This window comes from Pongo pygmaeus, chromosome 2, assembly GCF_028885625.2.
Source record: "Pongo pygmaeus isolate AG05252 chromosome 2, NHGRI_mPonPyg2-v2.0_pri, whole genome shotgun sequence".
NCBI classification, from domain to species: domain Eukaryota; kingdom Metazoa; phylum Chordata; class Mammalia; order Primates; family Hominidae; genus Pongo; species Pongo pygmaeus.
Window position 1 is genome coordinate 108,226,380 of NC_085930.1, and position 26,872 is coordinate 108,253,251.

Below are 26,872 nucleotides of genomic sequence, written 5' to 3' on the forward strand. Positions count from 1 at the left end.
AGCACTCTTAAAGCTATCTTTTAGCAGATCAAATAATGGAATTGATATTTTTCAAGTCTCTATAGATAAAAGAAAACAAAATCCAAAGGCAAGACATCATAAAAAAAGGAACTCAAAACTACGTTTTAAAAAGTTTAATTAGAAAATAAGTACGAGTCATGAAAATAAATACAAATAGTTTTTCACTTTCCTATTAAACACAAAGACTCCAAATTGCCCCAAAGGTTTCCCCCATATATTTGCCCATCTTTTAATTTCTTCAATTAATTGTATCTATAAATGATGTACCAATAGAAGTCAACAAATAAAGGCTAAAAGTTTTTTTTTAATAGACAAACAACAGAAAGTGGAGATGGCATTGCTAATATCAGACAATGAGAGAAAACTTCTGTTGCCAAGTATTAAAAGCAATTGTAATTAAAAATAGTTTAGTCATGAAATAACAAATGGATAAATGGATCAAATGAACACAAACAGAACTTGGTGTATAATGACAGGATGAAATAACTTGGTCTACTATAAAGTTTGTCTTTTAAATCAACAAACAGAAGGGATTGTTTGAAAATTTTTTTTTTAATTAACTGGTGATTTAGAAAAAGTAGTAATTCCTTGTCTTATCTCATATATAAATACTGGAATATAAAATAAATCCAGTTAAGTGTAAAACTTAAATAACAAAGAATCAGGAAGAAAATATGTTATTTATCCTATCTCAAAGAAGGTCTAAGTACATATCTGTATGCTAATAATATTCCACTATAAACAAAATGCAAGGCAAATGACAGACTGAGGAATATTATTTGTAACAAAAACCATTAAAAAAAGGACAAACACCTCCTATCTATATAGGAAAACACATGATTAGACCATTCACATACATACCCCGTTCAAATTCAAACATTCATTAAACACATGAAAAAACCTCATAACCACTAATAATAAAGGAAATACACATCTGTATAACTTGAGAAAGGAAATTTGTATAGCCTTTATTGAGGGTAATTTGGCAATAAATACAAAAATTGTTCTTGATTTTTTGAGAATTCATTTTAATGAAATAATAAAATATGTGTATAGATGGTTCCCAACTTATGACGGCTTGCCTTAACAATTTTTCGACTTTACAGTGGTGCAATGATGTGAAAGAGATATGCATTCAGTAGAAAGCAGTATGATACTCTCGAGATGCTGGGCAGCAGAACTGAGCCACGGCTCCCAGTTAGCCATACAGTCATGATGGTAAACAACCCATACTCTGCAAGAGACTGTGTTGTCAGATGATTTTGCCCAACTGTAGGTTAATGTAAGTGTCCTGAGCACATTTAACGTAGGCTAGGTGAAGCTATGATGGTTAGATGTATTACATGCCTACAATACTTTCAATTTAAGACAGGCTTATTCAATTTAGGATAACCCCATTGTAAGTCCAGGATCATCTGCATTAAGATTTCTGCCTTAAGTTTAGGGGAAGAGCACGGCAGTCATAACTTGACCAATGGGTCAGCCCAGCCTTGCCACTTGGATGACCAGCAATAAAATGACGTCAATAAAAGTACCTGCCTTTTAGAGCTCTCTAGGGATCCAAAGAGATAATAAGGTCATACCTACTCTGTACCTGGCCCATGGTAAGTGTTCAGTAACAGACAATGGTAGTAGAAGTGGTGATATTCATCTACATCATTGCAACAGAGGTTCAAAATCCCTTATCTGAAATGCTGTCAGCCAAATGTGCCTCAGAATTAAGATTTTTTGGAAATTAAAAGAAAATAGTGCATTTATCTAACTAGGTCTGGGATATTACTTGGTAATTTTACTATTCTTACAGTAAAATATATGAATACTCATTTTTAGTGAGATAAATATCAGTTCAGTTCAGGTTTTACAGTCAAATAAATTATGAAAAAACTTTCAGTTTTCAGAGCTTTCTGGACTTCGGATTTGCACAAGAAGGATTGAGAATCTGCATTTATAATAGAGAAACATTAGAATCTATCTAAATGTATAATAAGAGATAGCTTAAATACATTATAATATATTCATAAAACAAAAAACTGCTCAGCTATAAAAGTCACTTTTTCAAATAGTTAATAAGATATAAAAATTTCAAGACAAAAAATATATGCATATTGATTTGAACTTTGTAAAAGTAAATTATATAAATGTTTATAATTCCAAAATAAAAAGACTGCAAGGAACCATACCAAAATGTTAAATTAGCCACATTATGTTCTTTATAATTTTCTGTATGTTCTAATCCTCTATGATGATTAGGAAAACAATCTAACAACTTTTAAGTCATTTATGGTTGATATTCCTGTGCAGGACTAGGCTAGTTATCACTCTAGAGGGTTACTGAGTCCACTTTTGCCCTCAAGGAATCAACACTCTCATCCTGAAAGAGTTCTGGCCAATACTCAGTTCTCTCTGCCTGTGACTGTATTTCATTCTCTATGAGCAATTCCCTATTGGCACCTCAGGACAACTTGACTCTGGCGTGAGGAAATAATAATTCAGGGCTTATTCAAATGTGTTTGACTTTTGTTCTTTTTCACTGTACTCATCAAATTTCAATCATTTAAGAAATTGTTGGGGGGAGGGATGAGGGGCCCTCATTTGGATTTGTTCCACTGCTTCTAGTAAAGAAAACAATATAAACTTGACAGGCCCAGCAATGAAAACCCCAATCGTTTTGTGGAGTAACTGGGATGTTAAGAGGGACTGTGGCATTGGAAGGGGCCCTTCGTGGAGGAGACAAGCAACAGTTCATCTTACCTAACAGACTATTCTTCAAAGTCTAAAGGGCGGGCCTTGGATCACAGCTTTGAAGGGCCCAGTTCACAATTTGTTTGCAACACATGAGTTCCAAATAGCCAGGTGGCTTTCCATGAACTCCTCAGGGGTCTGGAATTCTCCACTGATTTAATGTACAGTTTGAAAGTGTCTAACACCAAAAGATTATATGTGACAGAATAATTATGGGCTGTTATGAGCCTCACTTCTGAACTTAAAACAAAAGGTAAATAAATGGTCAATCAATGTCCAATTACTTCAAGGACCAGATGGATTGATATTTAATCACTTTAATATAGATTCCAACAGTCTTTTAAAACTATTGCTGAGAACTAGAGAAATCCTTGTGCAAAGCTTTTGCCACACAGAAATCATAGCCAACTCTAAAGTTAAATAGGAAGTTAACTCTCAGTTTAAACACACAGAAAATTACTTGTTTCCAAGCAAATTATCCACTCAGGATACTTTTTTGAAGAGTGCTAATCCTTCCCTCCTGCTTCCTGCCTCCCACTCTTGCCTTCTCCCAACTCAAAGAGGAAGAAGAGTGCTCCCTGCCATCAAGTCCTTCCTTAAAATGCCGACCTTTCAGGAAAAAGAGTTGACTTACCCTATCCCAGCTGAAACACAGGCCCAGCCGATCAAGCTGTTTCCTCATGTGTTTAATATTACTGTGAAACAATGGGAAAAAGGTTTGGTTTTTAGAGGGGGGATTAAAGCCATACACAAACTACACTTTGAGAAGTAAAGGGAAACTGAAAAAGTCTAAATTATTCAAATGGGTTTAAAGTGTTGCTTTGCCCTAGCAGAAAAATCAACCACTAAGAATCAGCAAAAAATACCAACAGATTAGAAGACACCCATTATTTGGACATATACAGAATCCACTAGAAACCACAATGGTCTTTGGCCTTGAGGACTGCCCCTTCCCCTGGCCATTCAAATAGGCAACCCCTTTGAGATGTGCACTGCTGGCCCGTCCAGACGTCAATATTCTGCAAGCATTTAAGCCATATTATTTAAGCCAAGCATTTATAAGTTTAAAAGTGGCTGAAAACAAAAGCCTTAATATATAAATTGTGGGAATCCAAAAGAAACCACACACTACTTTGTTAATGAAAATGTAAATCCTAAAACCTAAAACTATCCACCATTGAGAAACAGGGAGATAAACAGGTAAGCCAACTTATAATATAACATGGAATAAAGAAATAAACCTTTTTCTCTTTCATTTTTTTTAAAGAAAAAGGACTAATTCATTTCTACTGCATCCTCTTTTAGTTTCTAGCAGACTAAAAATATGAAAAACCATGAAAAAGTCCTCTGTGTAATCTCTGATTAGCTAATGGCAGCTTATTTAATCCAGGACCCTATGTTAAGCACTTTGCAGAGAAGTGCTTAATCTTTATCCAGTCACATGAGATAGGAACTATGACTATCCCTCTTTTACAAATAAGTAAACTGAAGCACAAATAAGTAAAGAGAAGTTAAGTAATTTGCTCAAGGTGATGGGCAAGAAGTGAAGGCAGGATTTGCACCTAGGTAGCCTGGCTCAGGGGCCGTCATCTTAACCGCTATTCACTAGTAGAGAGGCTGGCAAACTTTAAAAGGGCCAGATGATGAATGCTTTCAGCTTTGTGAGACAATCAGTCTCTATCACAACTACTCAGCTCTGACACTGTCTCATGGAAGCAGACACGGACAATATGTAAACAAATGGATTTGACTGTGTTCCAATAAAACTTGATTTACAGAAACAGGTAGGGCCAGATTTAGCCCACAGGCCATAGTTTGCCAACTCCTGGTCTAGCTTATATCAAACATAAGCCATGTTTGATCCACTTTATTTGAATAATCATGTCCTCCTCTTTTTATCACTAGATAAGATCTGGTGATAAAATTAATTAATCTAGAATTAAACATTACTAGAAAAGTAGAAGCTAGGGGTTAGGAAGAAAAAAGAGACCTGGGTGCCATAGTATGGACAGAAGTACAGTAGATGTTTTTACAATGTATCCTTGGGTAAGCTAGAACAAAGAGAAGTAAGAGACACTGGGCACAGGCCCTGGAACTGCCCTTCTGTCTCTCTAAGGGGTGGCATGGGGAAGGGTCCCAGGCCTTTGTGAAATGAGCTGATGCAGTGGCCCCAGAGGATTCTGCCAAGTTCTAGGGTGAGGCCCTCAGGACTTTAGCAGGAGGGAGAGGAATGAGCACCGCTGGCCCACGTGTAGTGGAAGCCTGAGGCTTGGGTGGAATTGGGAGTGTGTTCCGCCTTGGAGAAAACCACAACCAGAATAAAGTGGCCATATATTTCTACATGGAATGCCTAAGTTCCTCTTGCTTCTGAATGGTGAAGGCAAAAAATAAACTGGATGTTCAGAAAAATTATAATGTAGTATTTGGATATAGTAAAACTACGGTCAAGAAGACCAGAAGCATTATAGAAATTTAACAAATGCAACCCTCTTCTTTTTCCTACCGAATGTAAATACTCGAAGGAAAAATAACTGTAAATAACAAAGCATCAAAATGAACACATGAACAAATATCCAAAACCCTCTTTGAATATTTCTTAGATAAGAATACAGTATGTTAAAAGACAAACACCAATATATACAATCTTATTTATCTCTTGGTACGCTGCAGTGTTTTGTTTGCTTTGCTTTCTATTTTTTAAGCACAGGTTAAAAATTTTTTTTAAAGGTTTTTGTATGCAAGTATTTGAATATGCCTGTAAACACTTACCTTTGTGTCCAACTTTCTGGATGTAGATTCCTCTCGACTGCGGCATTTTCAGCAGGCAATCCAAAAGCATCCCATCCCATGGGGTTGATGACCTAGGATCCAGAAGAGGAACGTCAACCATGGCAAATCACTAAGAACTCCATTGGTATTGTCTTCTGGGGCAAACTCAGCACTCTCTCCTGCTAACATGCCTTATCCTTTGCTGGACGATTTCAGGTTATGCATCTGACAGCCAGCTGGCTACCTATGACACAACCATAGAAGACAACTTAGAAGGTTATATGCCAAAGCACCAATAAGTTACCTCTGAGGAGGTGTTTTCATGAGTACTTTTTATTTTCTTCTTTTCTGTGGTCTGTATATTGAACCCAAATTGTTTTTCTGAAATTATAAACAGTTTCTTTCAGTTTCACACACACACACACACACACACACACACACACACACATATATATATACACACACACACACACATAATGTATAGGCTTTCAAAATGCTCATGTCATGTCAGTATTTTTTTTTTTTTTTTTTTTTTTGAGACAAGAGTCTTGCACTTTCACCCAGGCTGGAATGCAGTGGTGCGATCTCGGCTTACTGCAACCTCCGCCTCCCAGGTTCAAGCGATTCTCCTGCGTCAGCCTCCCGAGTAGCTGGGACTACAGGCACACGCCACCACACGCAGCTAATTTTTTTGTATTTTTAGTAGAGACGGGGTTTCACCGTGTTAGCCAGGATGGTCTCGATCTCCTGACCTTGTGATCCGTCCGCATTGGCCTCCCAAAGTGCTGGGATTACAGGCGTGAGCCACTGCACCCGTCCAGTATTTTTCATTTATGGAGCTGTGCTATCCAATATGGTAGCCACTAGCCACACATAGCTATTATATTTAAACTTAATTAAAAGTAAATAAAATAAAAAATGCAGTTCTTCAGTCTCACTAGCCACCTTTCAAGTGTGCAGCAGACACATGTGACTGGTGGACACTGAGCCAGATAGTGCACATATTGGATATTCAAATCATGGCAGAAAGCCGTACTAGACAGCGCTGCAGAACACACGCATAATGACCACACCGGTGGCTCTAGGCAGTCCCAGCTCTACCCAGACCTAAGAAAGTTCATCCCAACCCTACTCAGTGGCCCGGACCTGTCCCTTTCTCACGGCTTGCCTGAATCCGGCACACAGTCCCTCTTAAATGTACATCATTCAGCACCCTGCTCCAGGTTGCTCCAGACACAAGCGTTTCACACTTCTTTCTTCTATCTCTCTCTCTCTCTCCCCTGATTGAGGCAATACTCTTCTGAAAGGCCCACTCCCCATTTCTTCCTGAAGTTCATCCCTTTCTTTTTTTTTTTCCAAGACAATGTCTCACTCTGTTGCCCAGGTTGGAGCATCTCCTGGGTTCAAGCAATTCTCCTGCCCCAGCCTCCCGAGTAGCTGGGATTACAGGCGTGTGCCACCATGCCTAACTACTGAAGTACTGAAGTTCATCCCTTTCTTCCCTACCAGCAAGGAAGGGAAACCCCCACCTCTACCCAAACAGCCAGATATATGAAAACTAAGAAAAATACACAGGAACATAGCAGATAAGGTATTCCAGAGAGTAACTTTTGAGACTGGATAAAAATAAGGCTTTGGACTAAGCCCTATACATCATTTACACTAATTTCTAAAATAGCGCCCCCCCCACCCATATATATATGTTGTTTTTTTTTTTTTTTTTGAGACGGAGTCTTGCTCTGTTGCCCAGGCTGGAGTGCAATGGTGCAGTCTTGGCTCACTGTAACCTCCGCCTCCCAGGTTCAAGTGATCCTCCTGCCTGAGCCTCCCCAGTAGCTGGGATTACAGGCACATACCACCACACCCTGCTAATTTTTGTATTTTTAGTAGAAATGGGGTTTTGCTATGTTGGTCAGGCTGGTCTCGAACTCCTGGCCTCAAGTGATCTGCCTGCCTCGGCCCCCAAAGTGCTGGGATTACAGGAGTGAGCCACTGAGCCTGGCCTAAAATAGCCAATATTTTTAAATTAATTGCAAACCACTAGCTGTGGTTTTGGTATAAGAAATGTTCCATGTGTAGGTTCCTCTTTTCTCCTCAGTTTCATCATCTCTAAAATGGGGATGATAGCATAACTACCTCATTGGATCACTGTGAAGATTAAATAAGTTAATTTAAGAAAAGTGCTGAGAGTAGTGCCTGCCACACAGTAAAGTGCTGTATATAATGTTGGCCACTAGTATTATTATTTCTAAAGAGTGCTGCTCTCTAATCACCTTCTAGAAGATATTTTCATTCTCCAAAGAACAAGGAATCACAAATCTTCAAGCACAAAGAAGCTTTTGAGATATATCCTCTACCCCTCAACCCCTTATTTGACTGTTCAAGAAACTGTGGCCCAGCAGGAGTGAGTAGTCTAGAAGCAATTACCTTAAGCAAGCCCAGGCCAGTAAGGCATTCTTGTCTGCAAATGAGTGGCCAGTCACAGCTGAGCTGGCAGCTTCACTATCAAGCTCTCTCAAACTACATGCCATGAGCAGGAAAAATGGTTTGACACATCTGCTGTGGCATCAGGGGACAGTCTCAGGAAGCCAGGCTCCCTGCCCCTGTCAGGAAAGACACACTGCTTACAAAATTCAGGCCCCTACCATTCTCTGAAACTGAATCCAGCCACAAAACCACAGACGCCACTTCTTTCTGAAGCCTGCCTGTGGGGAAGGACTGACCAAGAAGACTCTGATATTTCTATTATAGAAAACAGCCCATTCCAGTTGACCCTCTTATTTCCTATCAAGTTCATGGGCTGTCAACCTGGGGTAAGTTTTATTTCGCTTTTTTTTTTTTTTTTTTTTTAAGAGACAGGGTCTTGTTTGGTTGCCGAGGCTGAAGTGCAGTGGCACCACGATCAGTTCACTGTAATCTCGAACTCCTGGCTGCAAGCTATCCTTCTCCCTCCCAAAGTGCCAGGATTACAGGCATGAGCCACTGCCCCTGCCCCCTTACTTTGCTTTTTGATCATGCAGAGAAGCTACGCTTATGTTCACACACATTTCCTTAAAATAATGACGAATACTGAAAGGCACTTACTGGCACCACCTCACCACACATGCATATCAGAATGGGACATTTTCAACTAAAGAAATAGGTCTTGTTTTCTTCCATAATTACATATTCACCATAATTTGGTAAGTAGAGAAAAATAGAAGAAAATAAGACTCACCTGTTATTCTACCATACAGCCATACATACCAGTTACATGTGGTAAATTTGTATCTAATGTTTAAAAATTGAGATTATTTATATATGTATTTTTTATCTCCTGTTTTTTCACTGTACATGCTGTCAGTGCAGCCTGTTAGTGACTGCTTTGAATGACCAGCTATTTTTGTTTTCCTAAAAGTTATTTCCATTTTGCACCATTATAAAAAAGGCCAGGATGAACATTCTTGGGCATAAATCTTTGTATATACTCTTAACATTTCCTTTACAAAAATTTCTAGAAGTGCAACTACAGGGTAAAAGGGTATGGAAAATTTTAAGATGTTTGACATATACAGCCAAATGGCATCCCCAGAAAGACTGCAGCGAACCACACTTCCACCTGCATATGAGCACCCAGAGTTTTCCTCCATCTTTACGTCCAGCACAAGCACACTAATACTACCCACTGGCCACCTCTGCCTCAGGTCCCATAAGCACTTACACTTCAAAGTGTCCCAACCTAGGTGCATCTTGCAATCCCAGTCGCCAGATCTGTTCCCTCCTAAGCCCCTGTCTTAGCAGGCAGCAGTAAGAGAACAGGCATACCCCTTCCAGTGGTTGGAGTCACTTACCTTAAAGGTATACTTCCACTATGCACATTAATATTTTTTAAGTTGATTTTTAGTAGTCTGATGAAACAATTTCATCTAAAGAACTGAGACCATCTCTCTAAAATAGAGCTGCTTTTACTCCTTTGGCTACTGCATAGGAAATGCTAACAAAGGCTTGTTCTCCAGGAGCCTGTTGAGGGCCAAGGTCCTAAATCTAACTCTGCCTGTTTACTATCAGTGGAGCCTGAGGCACATTACTTACTAATTCTGAGTCTCAACTATAAATGGTGACTGAAAGCAGCTACCTTGAATTATTGAGCATGACATGTTCATGATGTCTGTGGCACATCTAGCATGGCGCCCAGCACAGCACAGGCACCCAATAAATGGCAGCACTTGCTGCTGTGGCCGCTGCAGCTGTCTGCTTTCTTGATCTTTAGCATCTCACAGCATCGCACATCACTGATTCCCTTACCACAATTTCAGCCTCCATCTCTTTGGCCACATTTAATATAGTTGCTTTCTGACAAGAGGACGGAAGATATTAATACCTGAATCTCGCACAGATCCTCACACATACATGTACATTCCTAAGGGTGGGTTACTTCTAACAAGACTCTGCACAAGGTCGGCGCTAGGCATTGGAATTTCTTACCCAAACCGAACGGACCACACAGGCTCAAAGGGCCAGTCAAGTACTTGGCCCCGTTTTCAGTAAAAGAGGCCCAGCAGTTCTTCTTTCCTGAATAATTAATGATTCACATCAGGTGCTTCGATTAAAAGCAGCCCGGCTGTTCTTGCCACAGCTGATTGGACCAGGAGCAGTCCATCAGCAGAAGGCAGCCATCTGTGCACTGGAAGGACGGGGCCTGCCTCCAATTGCCCCAGGCAAGGACTCTGCCTTACAGTAGACTTTGCCATATTGAAGGTGGTGGTGGATGTGACCCACTCAGAACTGCTTTCTGTAAGGGATATGTGCTTAGTGAACAAGCAGTCCTGTGGACCTCTCAAGCTTGCTGTTGTCCCAGGGGAGGCTGGCTTGCCACATCCTGTGCTGCATTTCCCAGTCTTGGGAATCTGGGACAGCTTGGATTTCCAGGCTGAGATGATCCCAAGCTACTATCTTCAATTCCTGCATCCACACCCATCCTGAGGTCAGTCAGAATAGGCTGCTTTTCTTTTTACATAAGTTGATGTTTTTTCAAATTACAAATGTAATACAAGCTTAATTTAACAAATGAAATGGCACAATACAATGATAAATAAAGGCAAAGTTTATTTTTAACTCCTGGTCACTACTCGTCAATGATGTAACCAATAACACCAGCCTTTGTTTCCTTCTACATCTATCTCCCCACTCAAATACATACATACAAACAAACATATGTATACATATATAGGAGCCTGCTTATTTGTTTTCATGAAAATAGAACCTTTGCAGAGAAAAGGGAATGCTTACACACTCTTGGTGGGAATGTAAATTGGTTCAACCATTGTGGAAACTAGGTAGGGATTCTTCAAAAAGCTGAAAACAGAATTACAATTTGACCCAGCAATCCCATTACTGGGTATACACCCAAAGGATTATAAATTGTTCTGTCATACAGACACATCCACACGTATGTTCACTGCAGCACTGTTCACAATAGCAAAGACGTGGACTCAACCTAAATGACCATCAATGGTAGACTGGATAAAGAAAATGTGGTATGTTTACAGCATAGAATACTATACAGCCATAAAAAAAGAACAAGATCATGTCCTCTGCAGCAACATGGATGGAGCTGGAGGCCATTATCCTCAGCAAACTAATGCAGGCCAAAAAACAAATACCACATGTTCTCACTTATAAGTGGGAGCTAAATGATAAGAACACACAGACACAAAGAGGAACAACAGACACTTGGGGCCTACCTGAGGGTGGTGGGTGGGAGGAGGGAGAGGAGCAGAAAAAATAACTATTGGGTACTAGGCTTAGTACCTGAGTCACAAAATAATCTAGGTAAACTCTGGCAGGAGTATAGCTATATAACCTGCACATGTACTACTGAACCTAAAATAAATTTTTTAAAAAAAAGTTAAAAAGATTATTTTAAAAAGATAAAGAAAATAGAAATGATTATACACATTATTTTATGACCTTTTTTCATTTAACATTATATCAGGGACCTCTGTACAAAATACGTATGTGTGCATTGTGGGAGTTCAGTCAGGCTGGTGGGAAAAACTTTAAGATGAAGTTATAGGATATAGACACAAATCTTCTTGGAAGGCTGGAAGGTTTTGCAAAAGTCTCAGGATAGGGTTATGGCTGAAAGCTGCCTAATCCTTACCTTGAGTAAATGGCTTAAAGTAGGTACAAAGGAATGTAGTTTATCTAAATAGCTTGTTTACTCATGTGATCCTAAGACCAACCTTTGATCAACCTCGGGTGCATAATTGCTCTCTACTAGGGGTGTCAGGAACCAGGTCAATTTTCCTATAGTGGTATTTACTCAAAGCCTTTGTCATTAAATGTGTGCTGAATAAATGCCGGCAGGGCCAGTGAGTCAGGGTCTTGGCTGCAACTCTTTACAGCACTCTCCTTGGAGTCTGTAAGTGGCCCAGATGCTCAGCTGGACTGACAGGCATACTATCTGTGTCAGTGTACGTTATTCATTTGTTGCTGGGTCAGGGTCTGTGAGTTAGACTCCCGCAGTGCATATATGTCTTTCCTAAAAATTCTAACATTCCCTGAGTATATCTATTCTATGCAGTTTTAAGAAACTGACTGGACATATCCCAATCCAGTTGAGACTTGAGGTCTCTTTTCCTCTTACTAAATGTGGCAGACCCAAAGCATTTCATCCTCTCAAACAGCATCTTCCCCTTCTAGGAAACTGTTCTGTGTCCAACTTAATATAGTGTTAGTGCAAACTGCCAATCTTAAAAACCTGTCCCCCTGGCTAGAGAGAGAGGCAAGTGCCTGACTCCTTCCCCAGACAGCTCTAGGCTTGTACGGAGTAAGGCGGAATGCTGGAGGAGGACAGGACTCTCTTTCCTCCTTGGTCAGAAACCATAAGGGCTTCAGGTGGCTCTGCCCCCTAGCTTGTAGAAATGTCTGAGAAAATAAAGCTGGAATGTGGAGAGAAGCAGAAATAGGCAATGGAGAGACACTGGGGAAACTGATGTACTTCAAGGACCTAGTCCCAATACCCAGCAGACCCAGCTCCTACATTTCCTGTGATTCTGTGAGTTTCAGGATCTATAAAAACAAAGCCTCCCTTTTTGCTTAAGCTGGTCTAAGCTGGGTTTTTAGACCATGGTAGACAAGAATCATGACTAAAACAAATACTGTTCAGGCTACAATTTTCACTTGAATATTGCTTGATCCATAGATGACAAACAATCTTCTGTATTTGCTACTAAGTTCTGCAATTCTTTCTCTTTTTCTTTTTAAATTTCAAGAGCCAAAAAAAAAAAAAAGAATCCAATGCTGGGGATATGGGCAGTATTACTAGAAAGTTCTGCAATACTTCAAGGACAACACCTGAGCAGCTTCCAGCTGTGCTTTAAATTCTCCTAGGGCTGTGTCACTGGCAGAATAATGTAACTGTTGTGTAACTGCTCCACAAGAAAGGGGGGAAACTTAATTACCACTTGGTTTCTTTGTCAGAACTGCCAAAATGGCACCAATTCAATGTTTCTGCCTATTAACATTCTGTTAGGTGCCGTCCATATTTTTAAATAAAGGCAATACAGAGACTGTCACAAAAACCAGCCTAGATTTACATAATATACTTATTCATTTCTATTTTTGTTTTCAGATAGAATTAACATGGAAAGATATTCTTAGCTTACATGTTATCTAAGCTGTCCATGAAAATAAGTTAGAAAAATCTTAAAGTTTCTTAATATTTCAGATTCTTACCAAAAATTAAAAAAAAAAAAAAAAAGTTTGCCCTAGAGAGAATAACAGAATCAGATTGTGGCAAGGCCTTTTTGCATCTTGAAGTCAGAATTGTTCTTCCCACCATGAGCCAGAGCACTGGAATAAATGTCTCTGTGAGCCAAATTTCTACAAAATTGGAAAGGGTCTCTTTGTTTCTATACCCTGGGTTTCCTAGAGCCCAGTGACCAAGCGCAAAGCTCACTTTTGTTCTATAAGATGATTCACCACTGTCAAGGGAGAAACAAAGTGAAGACCTACAACAGGATTACAAAATACCAAAACTTGTCCCTTCCCCAATAGAGAGCAGCTTCTATTTTTTGGTCAAGTTGTTATGGCCTATTTACGTGAAAGACGCTGGGTCAGGTGCTTCCTTTGCCAGCCTTGTACATGTCTCATGCACTGTTCGGATCAAATACCTCTAGATACATGGTACACTTTCTTGCCCTTGATTTCTCTATGGCCAAGATTGTCCATTCACTGGGAAGAACTCCAAACTCTCCTTTTAGGTTTTAAAATTGCAATTCCTTTCTTTCTATCACCATAACTTATTTTAATCCACCCACAGTTGAAAAAGTAACTGAACTGAACTGAACTTACAGCTCACATGTGCTAACTAGGCAATTTCCCTAAAAAAAATAAAAATAAAAATAAATTATTGGCATCTCTATTTATATGCTTGAGCCCACCTGAACCCTCTCAACTTCCTAGAAGTTAACTTCTTGGACATGAATGCATTCTGCAGCTTCAGAACATTTTTTCCACGTATTTTATTTTTAAAAACATCTACTGAAAATACACTTTGAAATATATATCATGTCAATTTGGAAAGATAGGAATGTGACATCACAGAGGGTGGCAGAAGACTACTAATGATAATTTTTAAATAATAAATGTAATACTACTCAGAGATGGAATCAAGAAAAAGTACCAGTAGCTATAACTTGGAAATCCATAAAATAAACTTCCAAAGTCTGAAAAACCATCATTTCCACCTGGCTCGTGTAACAAATACTCCACATATTTAAAGTTGACTGGGAAGCCAAGGAAATGGGTGAATCTACCTAGCACTTTGGAAGGGCAGGACATTACCACAATCTCTAGACTGCAGAGACAAAGTGAGAAAGCAGAGTTAACAAAGCCCAAAGGCTGATCTCAGCTGCAGAAGCTCAAACAGGCTGGACTGCCCAGATGGAACTGGATTAGTGAAGACCAAACCAGGGCAGAGAGAGAGAGAGAGATAGAGGGAGAGAGAAATTTTCAGCCTCTCCCTTTCTCCTGTCCTCCAATGTTACCAGGATTTCCTATTGTTCAAAACCAGGAGGGGGCCAGCTTGGGAACCTGACCTGCAGGAGTCAGCCCTTCTGCCGTACAAAAAGCATCTAACAGCAAACTGGTCAAGGACCAGCACAAGAACGCTAGCAGGACTGCATAACCTGCCTTACTTTGAGATCAGAGAGTAGTGGGGGCCAGCTGTTACCATGGACAACCAGGAGTTACTGATGACAAAAACACAGGGGTCAGAGTCCTGGCCAGGGGGTGAGGCCTGGTAGCCACATGGCCATGGCACACCCTGGTGGGGCCTTCTGCCCTCCCCTGCCCTGCTCCAGGGTGAGCCTTGGTGGCTCGGAGTTGGCAGGCAGGATGGATGGCAAGCAAACTAGAAGAAGTAGAAGAAAGAGATGCAGGAGAAAACACAGTTCCATATAACAGACAGAGAAGGCTCTAAAGGCATATAACCTGGAAAATGCCAGAGGTTATTGCCTGGGGGCGGGAGGGCCTGATGCAGAAATGGGAGCCCAAAGGGGACTACAGACTTACCTATGTTGTATTTCTTTTTCTTATAGGTGGAATATGGAAATTTATGTACAATTTTAAAATATATTTTTTAAAAGAAGGAATTAAAGAGGCAAAGAGATAGTTGTTCATCCGACACAAGAAGTAAGACTAAGTAGAGTTTGGCGATGGAAGGGAAGGAAGCCCAGGCAGCTGGTCATCTGCCTTCCCAGTAGAGAGGGAAGCAGCGTAACTGTTACTATGAAAGGGCCAACCAGTTCCCTAGGGATTACCAGCTTTCTCTCCCTTTCATCAAAACAAAATTTTATATTTGAAACCAATTCAGCTTCTAATTGAGAGCAACCATGGTTACTGTTTCTCCAAAAACTGCTATTTTCAGAGTGTCATGGTGTCTTTGGAGTATGTTCAACACTTCTTATTTCCAAGAAATGAGAAACACAATATTTAATTTTGTTTAGCAAGTGTAATAACTCACCATTATTACAGATTGGGGATAAAAATCAAGGGAATACTTCAGATTATAAAAATCAAATGACAGTACCTAGGCCCAAAGCAGCAGATCTCCTCTGGGAATGTGGAGGGATGTGACAGGCAGATAAATCAGCCAATTTCCAATCAAGGCACTGGACCAGCAGTTCATTCTCTCCTTCGAAGGACATCTGAGAGAATATGCCCTGGAAATTCACTATCTACTTTCAGATGCTATAGAGATTTACAAATTTGAAAACTAAATGCCATGCTATGCACTCTCCGGGCACTTCATAAACACTTGTTGACTGACTGGCAAACTGAAAAGTGATGGAACGTACATTATTGTTTACTTGCTAAGAACTTCCCTTGCTTCCTGATATTTGTGGATAATTATATTATGATTATGCAGCTGCCAGACACATAGCCTCAATTTTCTTCCTCCTCCACAGTGAATAGCAAAAAGGCCCAAGCAGAAAACTCTTCTGCTTGGGCAATGCCTGGTGGCTTTTTGCCTGAGACAAATTAGTCCAAGCCCAACTCTGTGAGGGGGACTTGGCACCTTGATGCTTTTATCACCCGGCTTCTGGACCAGAAGGTGCTGGGGAGACCAGCCGAGGTGGGAGGTGGGGAATTTTATTTTCCAACCATCTGTGCATACAACATATGAAAACACAACAAAATCACCATATGGAGCTAAGTTTTAAATATGTCATCAGGCATTCTATGAGTTTAAGAAGAAACCGATTGGCAATACAGCCTTTTCTGATTACTGAAAGAGAATAATTTATCTCTGGCTTCAAATGGCCCCCTGCTCAAACATCCAAACCTCAGGACTCTCTTTTTATTGCTACTATTAATTGGGTTACACTTGAAAATTGCATATGGTTTTTAGAGGGTTTTCTCAGTGATCATCTCACATACACAAACCTCACAACAAATCCATGATGCGGGTAGGGCAGACACCATCACTGCTTTGACTAACCCCCTGTTTCCTAATTGATTCATCACCCCCAAACCACCTGCCCCTCTACATACACAGTCCACATCTAATCTGTGTGTGTCTGCTCAGCTGCTTGTGACCTTTAGCTTTCTTCTCATTTCAATGGGATGTATTTTCAAACCTAGAGAACCATGTCCATTTGGCTCTGTGGAGCATCCGATCCCATTCATCTAAGTGCCAAATCTGGGAGAGCACTTACATCAGAACTACCTGAAATGCTTATTTAAATACCAATTCCTGAGCCTCACTCAGGACTATATCGCAACCTGCCTTTTTAGCAAACTCCTCAGGAGATCATTACGCATCCTAAAGTTTAAGAATCATGGACACACAGAGAAATTTTTACAGAGCATAAATGGTTGGATGCCAAACTTGATGGCAACAACTGCATGCTCTGAGCAATGTTTCTCAAATTCCACAGGCTCCAATTGAGAGGTCTGCTAGTCTCTCTGATGGTTTCTAAATGTATACTTTTACATCAATAATTTTTAAAAAGATTACCCAAGATAAGAATATTCTGGGTCAACTAGATCACCTTAGGTGGGGGTCATTGGAGCTGTTCACAAACATTTTGATCCTCCTCACCATCCTGGCACATGGTGGGAATATTCTTTACCCTCTTTGAGGTTGGATGTGGCCATGTCAGTGGAAGTGACTTGAGTCCAAGTGGAAGATTTAAGAGCCAGTGGGGATTCACTATACCCCCTTCTCCCAGCCACAGAGATGGGGAGGCACTCACTGAGGTAAGAACAGCCATCATCCAGGTCCTGACTACCTTGAACCAAGCCCTCCTGTTAGGCATGTAGCAAAAGCAAGAAATGAAATTTTGTTGTTTTAAGCCACTGAGATTTGGGGATTGTTTATTATAGCAGCATGGTCTAATTTTTCCTGATTGATAAACCTGATCACCAAGAACTAACACATGAATTAGGTGTCTGGGGTTGCCTTTGTATTTATAATCATCTAAATGTCAAGTAATCATCTAGAATGACAGAGTTTAACTTTTAATTCAATATTTACCAAACTTGAGCCCAAAGATTTTGTCACTGGGATACGTGAGTTCTAAAGTTTGAGAAACATTATTCTGGGCTATATATGCACAATGAACACTTAGTCCAGACTTAAACAAAGGAGTTGTATGCTTTTAAAAATATCCATTGAATCAATCAACTCACAAACAGTTGAGGCTTATCAGATTATAAACTCCTTGGGAACAAAGGACCTTATAGGCTATAGACCTAAAAACATGTTAGTTACATTTGACCATTAAAAACTTGACATGATGGTTGGGTGTGGTGGCTCATGCCTGTAATCCTAGCACTTTGGGAGGCCAAGATGGGAGGACTGCTTGAGGTCAGGAGTTCAAGACCAGCCTGGTCAACATAGCGAGACCCCATCTTGTATAAAGAAAAAAATCAAAAAACAAAAAAACTTGACATGCTAACACAAAAGAAGTTAGAAAGACCTTTCCTGCTGCTGAGAAGCTTATATTATTGGGCAGATAAAACAACATGTGGATGACATATAGACTTCCCTAGTTTGTGGTTCTGACTATAAGTGCTAAATTATTTCATAACAAATGTGAACCGGTGAATTGCACGATGGGTTTATGGTAGAAGGAAGAATTTAAATGGACTTTGAAAAATAGCAAGGACTGGCCGGACACAGTGGCTCACACCTGTAATCCCAGCACTTTGAGATCCGCTGAGGCAGGTGGATCACCTGAGGTCAGGAGTTCTAGACCAGCCTGGCCAACATGGAAAACCTATCTCTACTAAAAATACAAAAATTAGCCAGGTGTGGTGGCGTGTACCTGTAATCCCAGCTACTCGGGAGGCTGAGGCAGGAGAACTGCTTGAACCTGGGAGGCGGAGATAATGCTGTTCTTAGTGTGCCTTAGAACTATTTCATATATCTCCATTCAAGAATAAAGCCGGTGCTCAATGATTACTGACTGAATTAATCAATACATGTGGCAGACCCTGTTTGGCAGGCCCAGATTAGATATTCCTTCCCTGCTTAGAGTGAGGCTCGTTAAACTTAACTTGAGTCCAAGTCTATTCAATCTCAGGGACCAATCCTGGCATTGGGCAGGAAAGATTTTAAAATGACAAGGAAGCTCAACAGATTTTCTTTCACATTACTGACAATGAAACCAAGATTTCTGTTTCTCTTTTCCCACATCACTTAAAAATGGCCAGACAAGTTTTTACCAGATTTGGTGGTTGTATCTGAGATGCTGTGACTTAAATATGAACTATGAAAATTAATAAGAAATTAATTTCAGGAGAACCTAGAGAACACCCTGAAAAGAGGGCTTGTTATCTTAAACACAGCAACTGAAACTGTGAAACAAAAAGACATCCTTAGGTATCTGCTGATCACACAGACTAAGAAACCATCAACCAAATAACAAATAGTGGTTTCAACCATACGAAGCAAATCAAGCCACAGATGGATAATATGAATTACAGGATTCATTTATTAAATGGTGACGAATCACCTTCCTAAGCAGCTCTGAGGAATCAGATCAGTATAAATAATAATTACAGCTATCACTTATTATGGGATTATTATGTGCCAGATACAAGCACTATCTCATCTAATCCTCATAACCCTGTGAGGAATAAAGTATTGTTATCCCTATGTTAAAGATTAAGAAAGTGGGATACAGAGACATTAAATGACTCTGCAGAGTTGCTTGGCTAGAAAGTGGTAGGTTCAAATCCAGGTTGTTCAATTTCTGGGTCTAGCCTGACCTTAGGCTTCAGATATGGTAGAAGGACTCCTTGTCTTCTGGGCCTGAGCTGCCTGCAAGGGTACCAGTTCCTCTGGGCCTGGGGCTCTGCCTTGAGCCTCCTCTGTATCATCTCATCCCATCCAAGGAAATTAGAATCTCACCTACAACCCCCTCAACCACCTATTTTGCTAACAGGCTTCCCTGCACCCTATCATAAATGTACAGTTTTGCTATAAAAGCTTAACTGTCCCAAGGCGGGAGGATCACCTGAGGTCAGGAGTTCGAGACCAGCCTGACCAACATGGTGAAACCCCGTCTCTACTAAAATACAAAAATTAGCTGAGTGTGGTGGTGGGTGCCTGTAATCTTAGCTACTTGGAAGGCTGAGGCAGGAGAATTGCTTGAACCCAGGAGGCGGAGGTTGCAGTGAGCTGAGATCACACCATTGCACTCCAGCCTGGGCAACAAGATCAAAGCTCTGCCTCAAAAAAACAAACAAAAAAAAGCTTAATTGTCGGCAATTTGCCTGCACTCACTAATTGTCCGAAATAAGTTGGCATAAGTTAAAAAAAATTAAGACAAATCTAATTAAAGAATCACAACTAGATTCTTTATCACCGTGAGATAAAGAATTGTACTTTAGGCAAAGAGCCAATTCATTCTGTCCCGCCTCTTTCTTTCTTTTTTTTTTGTTTTTTGTTTTTGGAGACGGAGTTTCGCTCTTGTTGCCCAGGCTGGAGTGCAGTGGTGCGATCTTGGCTCACTGCAACCTCCGCCTCCTGGGTTCAAGCAATTCTCCTGCCTTTGCCTCCCGAGTAGCTCAGATTACAAGCACGGGCCACCATGCCTGGCTAATTTTGTATTTTTAGTAGAGATGGGGTTTCTCCAGTTGGTCAGGCTGGTCTTGACCTCCCGACCTCGGGTGATCTGCCCACTTCAGCCTCCCAAAGTGCTGGGATTACAGGCATGAGCCACCACGCCCGGCCTGTTCCACCTCTTTCTAATAAACATAGCAGAAATAATGGAAAACGGTTATCTGGGAAAAATAACATCTGACAAAAACCAGAGAGACAAACACCCTCAGCCATCTTAAAGTGGAACACCAATCTCTGAATTTGGTAGTATAAAGTTATTTAACTCTTCAAGTGACAAAGATATTACAACGTGACCCTCTTTTAGGAATACTTCTTGCAGCCAATGTCAGCTCAGCATAAAATTTCAAACCAGTTATGACAATGGATGCACTTACCTTGCTAAAATAAAATATAAAGAACTGAGAGGCAGCAGATATCATTTGTATAGGCCCTGACAGGTTCACAGTAGCAATGGCCACTGGGGTTCCAGTAAATGTTTAATTAACAATTGGCTCTCTGGAGGAAAAGGCCATGATTTGTAGGTTTGCTGATTACCATGGTGTAAATACTCCCTCAATGGCAGATTTCAAGCTGACAAGGTGACTAATAAACACAACATTGGGCAGAGGTATACATAGTTGGCTCTCAGGAGCTGGTGTGAGCAGGTTCCTGTCCACTGCTGGCAATTGCTAATACTTATTGGTTACATACTGTGTGTTGGGTATCTAAGTGCTTCATAGTCATCCTCTTTGAATCCTTATAACAGGCCAATGGGGCAGGTACTATTTTATCCCTATTTTATAGATGAGAGGAAACAAGGTGTTGAAGAGGTTAACTAATTAACTACTCAAAGGCCACACAGTTTGTAAGTATTAAGAACTGGCATTTGCATCCTGGCAGTTTGGTTCAATGGGCCATGCTCTCAGCCCTTCTTCAATACTGCCATATTTCGTAGGTGGTTAAAGAAGATATTATGATTATCCAACACCCATCTTAAAGATGATGTGTTGCTAAAGATTGCTAGTAACGATTAGGCTCTGGGCTAGGTGCGGTAGCTCATATCTATAATCCTAGTACCTTGGGAGGCTGAGGTGGGTGGATTGCTTGAGCCCAGGAGTTCAAGACATGCCTGAACAATATGGTGAAACCCTGTCTCTACAAAAAATTCAAAAAATTAGCTGAGCATGGTGGCGCACACCTATAGTCCCAACTACTTGGGAGACAGAGTCGGACGTTGAGCCTGGGAGGTCGAGGCTGCAGTGAACTGTGATTGCAACCACAGCACTCCAGCCGGGGTGACAAAATGAGACTGTGTCTCAAAAAAATTTAAAAAAAAAAGCAGGCAATGGGGTAAAGAGGAACGGCCCACATCAGCCAAGGAAGGGTGTTTGTCCTCCTCTCTTACAATAAATTTCACCTCATCCTTCAAGGCCCATATCAAGTTTTTGTTTGTTTGTTTGTTTGTTTGTTTAAGATAGCCTCTCACTCTGTTGCCCAGGCTGGAGTGTAGTGGCACAATTACAATTCACTGCAGCCTTGATCTCCCAGGTTCAAGTGATTCTCCCACCTCAGCCTCCTGAGTAGCTGGGACTACAGGTGTGTGCCACCACACTGAGCTAATTTTTTGTATTTTTTGTGGAGACAGGGTTTCACTACATTGGCTGGTCTCGAACTCCTGGGCTCAAGTAATCCTCCTGCCTGGGCCTCCCAAAGCACTGGAATTACAGGCATGAGCCAGGTGCCCAGACCAGATGTTCCTTCTTTAGTGGCACTTTCCCCAACTCCCCAGAGTTGTTACTCCCCCAGTACCTTTTCTTAAAAAAAATTATTTTTTTCCATTAGAAAATAAATACATGCTCTGCTGGGCATGGTGGCTCACACCTGTAATCACAGCACTTTCGGAGGCCAAAGCAGGCAGATCACGAGGCCAGGAGATCGAGACCATCCTGGCTAACATGGTGAAACCCCGTCTCTACTAAAAATACAAAAAATTAGCCAGGCGTGGTGGCAGGTACCTGTAGTCCCAGCTACTCGGGAGGCTGAGGCAGGAGAATGGCATGAACCTGGGAGGCGGAGGTTGCAGTGAGCCGAGATCGTGCCACTGCACTCCAGCCTGGGCGACAGAGCAAGACTCCGTCTCAAAAGAAAAAAAAAAGAAAAGAAATACATGCTCAAAGAATATGGAAAATATCAAATAGAATGGAAAGAAATATCTTGCAGTCTCACCTGCCACTCACAGCACTGATGTGTATTTGTACTATTGACCTCAGTTCCTTATACAATGATTCTCTACTCATGGGTGAGCATCTCCTGGGAAGATTATCAGTGTTATCCACATTTGTATCTACCTTTCACCCCATTCCCATCCAATCTCCACCCCAGCACAACACCCAACTCATGGCTGTCCCCCAATTAACCTAGATGCTTTATTATAATATCTTCTAATCCATAAAAGGAAACACTGAGCTTTTCATGTCCATCTTCAAAGCTGTCCTAATCTGAACTAAAGTTGGTTTTCTTCAGTTGTCTTGAAAATGTATTACTATATGCCAACCCTGCGTGTGGCAGACAAGGGCTGCTCCAGCGGGCACCTGTTCTTACCTGCATCCCTCTCATCTTCTGGAACCGTGCTATGGTGTCGCTGATGGTGTAGACACGCACATGGCCCATGTGCAGCTTACCAGAAGGATAAGGGAACATGGAAAGCACATAAAATTTTGGCTTTGATTTCTAGGAAAGAATGACAATGAATATTTATTAAGCATTTTCTGGGAACTCCGCATGTATACATAATATTTTGGCATTTTACGCAAAGTAATAATTTAACATTTTAAAAGTCTCCTTTTAAAAAGACTGTTCCCAGAATGTAAATCAACTAAAATGTCAAAAAGCAAAATTCAAAGCCCTGGTTTAAGCTAAAGAATGTCCAAAATAATGCCAAACTACCTCTAAGTGTTAATTACCCATATATCTTATTTGTTTTTCTCTTTTAAAAACTTATTTTTTAAAAGTAATGAATTAACAGTATTTGCAGTGACCTGGGGAGATTGGAGACTATTATTCTAAATGAAGTAACTCAGGAATGGAAAACCAAACATCTTACATTCTCACTGATATGTGGGAGCTAAGCTATGAGGCATAACAATGATACAATGGACTTTGGGGACTTGCGGGGAAGGGTGGTAAGGGGGGTGAAGGATAAAAGACTACAAATAGAGTACAGCCTATACTGCTCAGGTAAGAGGTGCACCAAAATCTCAAAAAACACCACTAAAGAACTTACTCATGTAACCAAATACCACCTGTACCCCAATAACCTATGGAAAAAAAAAAAAAGAAAGAAAGAAAAGCGGTCCCAATGCAGACCCCAAGAGAGGGTTCTTGGATCTCACACAAGAAAGAATTCAGCACAAGTCTGTAGAGGAAAATGAAAGCAAGATTATTAGGAAAGTAAAGGAATAAAAGAATCGCTACTCCGTTAAAAACAAAACAAAACAAAACAACACTTCTCTTTTAAGACAGCTTCTATCTAGGTCCTTAAAGAACTGTTTGTTTTTCCAAAGGAAGCTCTAACATACATATATCCATATAATTCAAAGAAGCAATAGTTGAATCACATAGATGTAACATCTCTAAAAATGGAGTCTCTTCCTAAATTCTCTACAGCTGCATTCTGACGTAGGTTTAGCAGTAACAACAGGATCCTAAGGTACCAATTTGGGTCCTGAGTTTCCCCATTGTATTGAGAGCCTATCTTTCAACAAAAATGTTGAAATGGGAAGGTAATGAGAAGATCTTTTTAAAAAGGGAGAAGGTTGTTGTTCTCCAGGGATGATAAATAAGCAGCCTCAGACCAGGGTTATGTAACTCTCCAGCTTCCAAAGAAGCAGCTTCATCATGAGAAACATAGACAACTGTACATGTATCTGAACAGAAGGAACACAGGTCAATGAGTCCTTATTGGATCACTGACTTCTGGCGTCTTAATTCTTCCCCTGGTAAAATGATGAATGTTGTCATAAGTGTGCACATGAATGGGATAAGGCAAACAAAGATGGCAGTCCTTGAATGGACTCCTACTGGGGGGACCTACTGTTCAAAGGCAAGAACTGTGCTTTAGTCACCTCTTTCTCCACGCCTGCCCCCAGTGCCAGCAGGAGTTTCATAAAATGTTGGATAAATGTTTGTTGGCCTTCGTGCTCCAAAAGCCTGATAACTGGCCCCTATGGAGCACTTTTTACCCAGCAAACTTCACAGATCCTACCCAAGTAATAGGAGGGTTCCCCACACTCAAGTTTAAATCATCTCATGACAGGGTCAGGGGTGGAGGAGCTGGGGAGAAAGGAAGAGCAACAGGTAACTGGGTAACTGATTCTATTTGGTCACTGAGGGTCAGAACTTCTGCTTTTATTTATTTCTGCCTTCTGTTTTTTTCTTCCTGGCCTTATTCCCTTCCTAGAACTTTACTCCAGTTCTTTAAGAATTTGCTTCCCCCGAAGTAATGCAAACAAACACAAAACAGAATATTCATAACCCTTCTTTTGTGTACATATGTGGGAGGGGGTTTTTAAATATTGTTTGCTGAATGTTCGCATGACTGATAATACACATAAACCAATATAATCAGTAGAGCAGAAGAAACCAGAAGTCAGATTCTTGCCAAGGAGTTCGTAAACTTCCTTCAGCAAAGAAATTAAACAAACCTTTAACGGAACCATTAGCAAGTGGCAAAAAGAAACCCACAAAAATTAGAGTAGAACTTTGTGCTGCCCAACCTCTAGAAATTACCGAGGAGTGTTAAGCTGCCTGAAGGAAGAGATGGGAAAAAGAGAACAATTAAGAAATCTGGATCATACACAAATTAGAAAATTATCTGGAACTGCTGAAATGACAACTACAATGGATGTATACAAACAGGATGGAAAGCAACACATTGGTCACACACTTTAATTAGAAACTGCAGATTTATAACTCTTAGGAAAACCACAGAAATGTGAGAGAGGACCTGAGATTCAGGGGTTGGTGGGGACTCAGGAACTTAATAACTGTCCTTAAGAAAATGAGTGGCAGATAACCCTCTCAGCTTATGAGCAAGTCCTCCAAGGAGGTACAAGACCCCATTCTTTTACTTAGTGCAGAATCAGAAGAAAACTATCCACTCAATTCATGCCTTACTCCTTACAATGAATTAGGCCTATGGCTTATTCTTCAGAAATTTTTAGGAATATGGGAAAATAGCTGTTAAGAGTTCTTTGGGAGCCAGAAAAACAATAAAATCCTTGATCTAAGCTGTTTCTAGTTTTTCATTTGAAAGTTTTTACATAAAATTATTTTTATTATACTAATGTTTGTTATATATTTAACAATCTTGCCCCAAACATTTTCCACTTGTAATTTCTTTACTAGCATCTCGTTTTACATTTGCTCAATAAAGATTAAATTAATAGCAAAATCAAATGAATAATTATATACTAGCTAAGCCAAAATCCAAATCTGAGTTCATAAAAGATACATAGAAAAGTATTGTTTTCTAAAGTCTTTAATATTCATGAAGATTTCTGTTTATTGCAGAAAAGGTATTCAGCTTATTGCCTGTCCCTGCCTTTTGCTTTTCTGCCTGAATTAAGTCATTTTCCTCTGTGACAATGAAATGAGTTCTATCATCTGGGGGTGGAAAAGAGAGAAGGAATGATGGGAGTTTCTGTTATAATTGAGCAAGAATCTGATTGAAAGGGAAATTTTCATAATTATATAAAAGTATAAGAATTTAAGCTTTTAAAAGAGATCAAGATTTAAATGATGGGGAAAGGATGGCTTTTATAAGTGGGTCCTATTATTTTTGTCAGCTTCTGACTTTAGAAGAAAGATGACTTCTGCCTCTTTATAGATCACGCTCTGAAGCTTTGGCTGAGCCTAGAGGACGACAGAGTAAAAGGAGCACCTCAATAGGAATCCGGAGCCCCAATTCTGGTCCTAGCTTTGTCACTAGCTGTGAGGCCTTGGGCAAATTCTTTTGCCTTCTGGGATCAGTTTGCTAACTGTAAATCAAAGGTGAGACAAAAGAAGGTTTCTGTGTGAAAAAGCATGAGCTCAGGAATCAAACACACATTTGATTTTGAATCCTGGCTCTGCCATGTCTTGGCAAATTACTTAAACCTTTTTCGGAGCCTCAGTTTTCTTACTCCAAAAATGAGGATAATAATACCTATCCCCTGGGTTGTTTCAGGATTAAATGAGATAATCAATTGAAAGATAGTGCCTGGCACATGGTTAAATGCTCATTAAATGGAAATTATTTTTTAAATGATAATTATGGTGATGACAAGACATTCCATTTCGAAAAACTTATTTGAGTGGATTTCAAGTGAATCTAATACCAGAGTGAGATCGATTATAAATGCTTCAAAATCTATGAGCATTCCGTCATAGTCTCAGGGCCTGATAGACACACCACGTTCTGATCTTCGTGTATCTTTTATTTGTGTACCACTTCAGTTTGTAAAATGCATTCAGTCACACATTTTCTCATTTGATTTTCAAAACAATTCTGTGAGATAAACAATGCAAGGAGCCCCAGAATCCAAAACATTAAATGATGTGGCCTGGATCACGCAGGTTTCCTGGGGCAGAGCCAGAATTGCAACCCAGGCTCTGGCTCACTCACTGAGTGCTCACTCTGCTTTGCCATTCCTTGATTCAAACCCTGATAGGGGGCTGCCAGGGGATCACACACAATGCCTC

The 26,872-nt window shown here is 40.4% G+C and overlaps 1 protein-coding gene across 4 annotated transcripts in view; it reads right to left on the reverse strand.

The window, feature by feature from the left end:
• Positions 1–26,872, reverse strand: part of LARS2 (leucyl-tRNA synthetase 2, mitochondrial) — a 161,182-nt gene that overhangs the window by 126,405 nt on the left and 7,905 nt on the right. For 2 of the 4 annotated variants that reach the window (XM_054480414.2, XM_054480415.2), the window contains 3 exons: positions 22,733–22,861; positions 5,533–5,624; positions 3,398–3,458 (listed from right to left, as the gene is read on the reverse strand). In XM_054480414.2, coding sequence (XP_054336389.1) covers positions 3,398–3,458; positions 5,533–5,624; positions 22,733–22,861 — 282 coding nt within the window. The remainder of the gene's footprint in view (positions 1–3,397; positions 3,459–5,532; positions 5,625–22,732; positions 22,862–26,872) is intronic. The other 2 variants (XM_063661971.1, XM_054480417.2) reach the window with 1 other exon arrangement.